This window comes from Thamnophis elegans, chromosome 14, assembly GCF_009769535.1.
Source record: "Thamnophis elegans isolate rThaEle1 chromosome 14, rThaEle1.pri, whole genome shotgun sequence".
Lineage (NCBI taxonomy): Eukaryota > Metazoa > Chordata > Lepidosauria > Squamata > Colubridae > Thamnophis > Thamnophis elegans.
In genome coordinates, this window is record NC_045554.1 from 30,505,035 (window position 1) to 30,511,812 (window position 6,778).

The window sequence follows — 6,778 nt, forward strand, 5'->3', positions numbered from 1 at the left end:
GGGCGGAGTCAGGCACCTCAACCCGTGACGAAAGGTTAACCCAGAATAACTTCCGGATGGATAAGCGTTCGCTTCCGGGTTACCCACTTCCTGGTGAGGTATTTTAACTTTTTATTCCAGCGTTAGGTAATTTTTATTGGTGTTAAATAGAGGTGAAAAGCCGGAGTGTAAGGTCAATTGAGGGAGATAAATGTGAGGGAGAGGAAAAATAGTAATGATTTATATAGTGATATAATTGTGAGGGAGAAGAAAAATAGTAATGATTTAAATAAGAATATAATTGTGAGGGGGAAGAAAAACTAATATTTATATAGTAATATAAATGTGAGGGGGAAGAAAAATAGTAATGATTTATATCTATATATAAAACTTAATATAAATAGAATTTACACAATTATATGTTTGTGCATCGAATCTATTTAAATAAGTTTCTAAAATTTTCTCTTGTTTCTCCAGAGTTTTGCACTAGGACTCCCATCATCCCCAGTCACAAACAGGCTAGGAATTTTGGGATTTGTAGTCCGGGATTCCTGGAGAGCATCAGGTTGCTTATCCTTGAAATATATATTAGGGAATGCCGAGTTTAACAGAAAAAAACTTGCAGATACCTTTATATCTTCATTGATTAAAGTGAAAAAGAAAAGTTTTGTGTAGAGCGAATGGCCTCCCTAGAAGATAAAACATGTTTCTTTTAAATTGATGCTGTTTTAAACAGTCACTCCTAAAAGAGAAATAATGCAGTTAAGTGCTAACTGGATTTAGATATTGCTGATTTTGTTACGTTTAGTGGTTAATCTATTAATAAATGGATCAAATTCAGTAACTGGACATATTTGTCATTGAGCCTTTGTGGCCCATCAAGCCATCAATATTAAATTATACTAAGGGGTAAAATTTTAAATAAGTGTAGCCTTTATGGGTTTTCTTCTTTAAGTAATTCTTTAAGTTATTCTCCCTTTATCATCTTCTTCATCTGTCTTGGATGATCACTTTGCTGTATTTTCAGACAATTATATCTGGATGTCAGATGCTTAGACAGACTTTGAGAGGTAGACTCTAAAATTTAAAGGAGAAATGCAACCTAGAACTAAGGAGAAATTTTCTGACAGCTGGAATAATTAATCAGTGGAATGACTTGCCTCCAGAAGTCCAGTGCTCCAACACAGGAAGTTTTTAAGAAGAGATTGGATAACCATTGGTATAGGGTTTCCTGCCTTGAGCAGAGGGTTGGACTAGAAGACCTCTAAGGATCCCTTCCAACTCTGTTATTCCATTCTGTTGATCCACTTAACAACTGCAGTGATTCACTTATAAATTCAGGCACAAATCACTTGAGAACTGCCTTGCTTAGTAACACAGATTCTTAATAATCTATTGAGCGAAAATGAGTTTAAAAGCAGTCTTCTGTTCTCTGAGATTGTGACCCATTCTTAAGCTAAGTTGATCATTGTATAGTTTTAAAGCTGAACTTGTAGAATAATTGTTTTGTCATTTAAGTATTTGTTTGGGTAATGTATTGTTGTGATACTGTAGGAGGCACCCTTGAAATGAAAGGTGGGAATATAAACTGATCAATGGAAGATACTGTATATAAATTGCAGAACGAAGCACATTGGGTATTATATTCATCTGTTTTACTAATAGTAAGATTGTGATGTATCTTTTAGGCAGTAGATGTTAAACTTAGAATAAAGTTGGGCTGAAGGAATTTAAAATTTGCTTGCCATTCACCAACATGGATGAATTTGTAATAGCAGTCCTATTCATATTTACTCAGAAGGGAAAACTGTTTTTCCTAACATATACAGTTGGTCCTTGACTAATGATGGTAATAGAACCCAGGCTTTCCATCATAAGTCATGATGATTATAAGTCAAGGCTCCCATGTGACTGACCCAATTTTACAACCTTTTTTTGTGGCGGAATGCCATGTTTATTAAGCGAGTCAGTGCATTTCTATGGTGTTTTTGCTGGAATGTTGTGAATCGCATCACTTAAAAATGGAATGCTGTAACCGGCTGTAAAGGAGAGCCAGTTGCCAAGCACTTGAAATGCGATATATGACCATTGGGGTGATACCTTTTGGTGTCCATTGTAATTTGAAGGGTCACTAAGCAATTGGCCATTAAGTGAGGACCCCTACATGCTTTGCTTATAGCTATGCCTGAACTCAATCCTACCTACCTTGGGTAGATTTTACCAAGAGCCTGACTATAATGTGAAGAGCCATTCGTTGTTGTTAGTTGCGAAGTCATGTCCGACCCATCACGACCCCATGGACAACATTCCTCCAGACCTTCTGTCCTCTAACATCCTCTGGAGTCCATTTAAGCTCACGTCGACTGTTCCAGTGATTCCATCTAGCCACCTCATTCTCTGCAATCCCCTTCTTCTTTTTCCCTCAATCTTTCCCAGCATTAGGCTCTTCTCCAGTGAGTCCTTCCTTCTCATTAGGTGGCCAAAATATTTGAGTTTCCTCTTCAGGATCTGGCCTTCTAAAGAGCAGTTAGGGTTGATCTCCTCTAGGACTGACCGGTTGGATGGCCTTTCAGTCCAAGAAACTTGCAGGAGTCTTCTCCAGCACCATAGTTCAAAGGCCTCAATTCTTTGGTGATCAACCTTCCTTATAGTCCAACTTTCACAGCTATACATTGCTACTCAGAAAACCATAGGCTTGCCTAAACACACTTTTGTTGACAGGGTGATGTCTCTGCTTTTTAGTATGCTGTCTAGATTTGCCATAGCTTTCCTCCTCAGGAGCAAGCATGTTTTAATTTCTTGGCTGCAGTCCCCATCTGCGGTGATCTTGAAGCCCAAGAAGATAAAATCTGTCACTACCTCCATTTCTTCCCATCTATTTGTCAGGAATTGAGAGGGGCGGATGCCATGATCTTAGTTTTATTAATGTTGAGCTTGAAGCTAACTTTTGCACTCTCCTCCACCCGCATCAAGAGGCTCTTTAGTCCCTCTTCACTTTCTGCCATTAGAGAGGTATCATCTGCATATCTGAAGAGCCAATGCTACTCAAATTAAAAAGTCTGGGAATAGGATGGTTTGATTCTATAAGTTAGATTCCTAAGGCAGCCCCATTTTATCCAACCTCACTTCTTAATAAATGACTTAAGAAAAGGAGCTTTAAATTTCAAATTTTTGAGTAGATTTCTTCACTTTCATTATTATTTTACAACTAGAAAGAAAGTTGTAGAAGAAATATTGAATCCTAAAAGTAATTTTTGCCACCAAATAAATTGAAGAAAAAATACTCTTTATTACTGCGCTTTTTCTATTTTCATTCTTCCGTTTGTGCAAATGTAGAAATAGATTTCATGCATCATTTGAATCGTATTAATGTTTTGTTATTTCTCCATGTAGAAAGACATTTTTCTCTAAGATGCTTACTACTAATAAAGCTTGAAGGAATCATATATCCCAGAAAAAAAAGCCTGATTACTCTGTTCAGCATGTAGGGAAGCATCTGTGAAGATGTCATTTTTGTCACATAATTTAGGCCATAAATAGCCTTGTGCTAGAACTGCACATAAAGTTCTTAATACGATACTACTTTGTAAGGGATCAAATAATCCTGGGAAAAAAATGTGTATATGCATAAAACAGGACAACTGGCTTTTTAAGCTTCTTATTCAAATAGAATTCTTCTTCTTCCACAGTTTACATAGTAATACTTACAAGTAAAGAGCACTGGATAATATGCTTGCTGCCTCGCCACCTTGTGGCTATTTGTATATTAATTTGCTAGTGGAATGTTCAGCCACGTTGAATAAGCTTCCAGGTGCGATGACAATAAGAAAAAAACGAATTAGTACAAAAATAATTTCCTCCCCAGAGAATGGCTATAACATGTTTCTTGCTGACAGGAACTCCTTTTACTGGGTAAATGATTTCCTCAGCCCTAAAAGCAGAAGGAAGGCTCTTGCCAGTTGGTTCAAAAGCAGCTCGAACGCTCCCAATGTGATGTTCTGCAGGTGCTGTAATTTTAATGGCCGTAATCCATAGGTTTAGGAGACATGTTGGGAAATGCTCTTCCTATTTCTCCAAAGCGACTCTTAATGGACAGCAGGACCTTTTCGGCTTCAAAGCTAAACAGAACCAGGCATGATTCGTAGTTGGACGGGAAATTATCAGAGCATTTCAAGGCTACAGACTAGACTGTGGAAGTATTATGTAACGCAAACCATTTTGTGATCCATTTTTGCTGATAAATAAACAAAGGGAAACTAGTATAGATCTATTTCAAGCTATTTAGCTCTCATCAGCTAGTCATACGCTTGCTGGGATTCAAACTTGGGCTCCTTACATATTAGGCAGTTGTATTAACCTCTAAGCCACAAGTTCTCCTCCCTTTATCAGCTGAGCCAGGGGAGAGATTAAGTGTTTTTTCCCTTCTGTCAAAGAACCTGATCTACCCAAATTATGGAACACAAAATGGTTTGTTATAAGCGACTGCCTGAAAGGCTCTTGGAGTGGGGCCAGCTTGTGAATTGATGTGTCTATGATGGCAGCTATTTTATGAGAGCATCTACGACATGCTTTCCAAACTCAAGATAGGTTCACCAAACCAACTAGGTTTTCTACTCTCAGATTAAAGCCAGAGATAAGAAGTCCAGGCTGTATTTGTTTCTTGGGCTGGTTTTTTTTTTTTTTTTTGAAAGTGGAGGAAAATGAATCTATTTCCATGTAGGTTCAGCTACCCTTGAATCAAATAATAAGGAAAGCTCTAAGCTTGAGTTATTTATGGGTTTGACTAACTAATTTGCTAATCCTAAAATCTATCGACAAGGAAGAAGCACACTCAGTTTTTTCCCCAGTAAATCATTTAATTGACATCTTGGCCAGTTGCTCATCAAGAGATGTGCCCAATCTTGCAAACATACTAGAGCCATTTAAGAAATTGAATTTTTCCTGATCACTTTCCCCCTTAGTAATAGCTTTACAACTTCGTCATGTAAGCTTACTAACTTATTTCTCTGTACTCTCTTTATCCAGGGGTTGCGCTATCTTTGTGTTTGGGTGCTGCAGAACTACGGTTCTGTGTTACGAGGATCCAGGTTGTTGGGGGCAAGATGCTGACTGTGTAAACTGCTTAGAGACAGCTGTAAAAGCACTATGAAGCAGTATATAACTCTAAGTGCTATTGCTATTCTATGAAATTGCTGGGTTTTATACTCCAACTTATTGATCCCTAATGGGAAAACAATCTTTTGAGTGTATAGATAGTCCTTGACTTGCAACAATTCGTTTAGTGACTGCTCAAAGTTACAAAGGCCCTGAAAAAAATGATGTATGACTGTTTTTCACACTTATAACCAGTATATCTCCAACATCAATTTTTTTTCTGAAAAGTTTTTATTCATAAATTTTGCTTCCCAACATGTAGAAGCAACATGGAACTTTCTGCATAGGCACATAAACCTCAAATGGAGATTGCAATCTGTCAAGTTGGGGTGGGTGGTTTAATCTCACTGTCAGGGAATTCCTCCTTAGTTCTAGGTTTGGTCTCTCCTTGATTAGTTTCCATCCATTGCTTGTCCTGCCTTCAGGTGCTTTGGAGAACAGGTTGACCCCCCCCCCTTTTTTTTGTAGTAGATCCTTAAATATTGGAAGACTACTATCAAGTTTATCAAGCTAGACTTGGAGACTTTACTTTATGCATCCCTCTAAACTAAGGTTACAAGCAAATATGGTCCTGAGGTTCTCCATTCTTATGATGTGGGCTTTTTGTAGCTGTATTCTATATTAGGTAGTTCAAATATCTCAAGGGACACAGTCTACAATACATAAACTTACTGGAAAGGGCAGGGCTTTGTTTTGTGTGGTCTTTAAAAGAAGATTATCAGGACCTTGGACAGGTCCTGCCATACTGTATACTGTAGTGGTTAATCCTGGCTGGAATTTATCCAGGAAGAGCTGATGTTTCAGCAAATTTTTGACACTTTCCAGAAGGTTGACTGGATTAGGTCACCCTTTAAATCAATCCCATTTGAAAACCTGTCTGTATTTCCTGAATGACCATAGGCAGTTTCCCCACTGTATGAGGAGTACCCTTCATACGGCAGGAAGCTGGTAGAAAATACCATTGGGTCAAGGTCAACTGCATACAGAAATGCTTTAGAGCAGGGGTATCAAACTCAAGGCCTGGGGGGGGGCAGATCCGTCCCGTGGGGTGCTTAAATCTGGCCCTTGAGTCTTCCCTGAAACAGTGAAGAACCGTCCCACAGTGCCTCTGCCAGTGGAAACAGAGTTTGGGAGAGGCTCTCCTGTTTGCGGCCTTCCCAAGCTCCGTTTTTGCTGGCAGAGGGTTGCAAGAGGCCGTTGCAGCCAAAAACGGAGCTCGGGAATCCGTTTTCGCTGGCAGAGCACTTGGCCGCCACAGGCACCCCCGACGTGAGTGACGTTGAGCTGGTTATGCCCCCTGGCCACACCTCCAGCCCCCCCCCCAAACAACCCTGATGCCCACTATGAAATCAAGTTTTACGGCTGCGTCTTGGTTGCAATAACATTGCTCTTCCTCAAGAAATGTTTTCAGAATAAGATGGCATGACATTAAGCATAATTTATATCACAACAGATGAGCGGCTTCTAATTCGTGATGCATCCGAACTTGTCACCTCACCTTCATACTGAAGAGTGTAATATTTTCATCCGTCAACTTCAAAAATGCCACGAGGAGGTAAGACGCTGAAAGAAATCCCGGATGCTGCAGTATCTCCACTGTCAAGGGGCTTACCTTGTGATCCTGTTCTTAGACAAGACTGACTTT

At 39.2% G+C, this 6,778-nt stretch overlaps 1 protein-coding gene across 3 annotated transcripts in view; it reads left to right on the forward strand.

Moving 5' to 3' along the window:
* Positions 1–15: 15 nt before the first annotated feature.
* The window catches only part of CMC2 (C-X9-C motif containing 2), a 16,139-nt gene continuing 9,376 nt past the window's right edge, over positions 16–6,778 (forward strand). The window contains exons 1-2 of one of the 3 annotated variants that reach the window (XM_032231298.1): positions 16–93; positions 6,587–6,688. In XM_032231298.1, the coding sequence (XP_032087189.1) occupies positions 6,608–6,688 (81 nt within the window). In that variant the 5' untranslated portion in view covers positions 16–93; positions 6,587–6,607. Of the gene's footprint in view, positions 127–6,586; positions 6,689–6,778 lie in introns of all 3 variants that reach the window. The other 2 variants (XM_032231297.1, XM_032231299.1) reach the window with 2 other exon arrangements.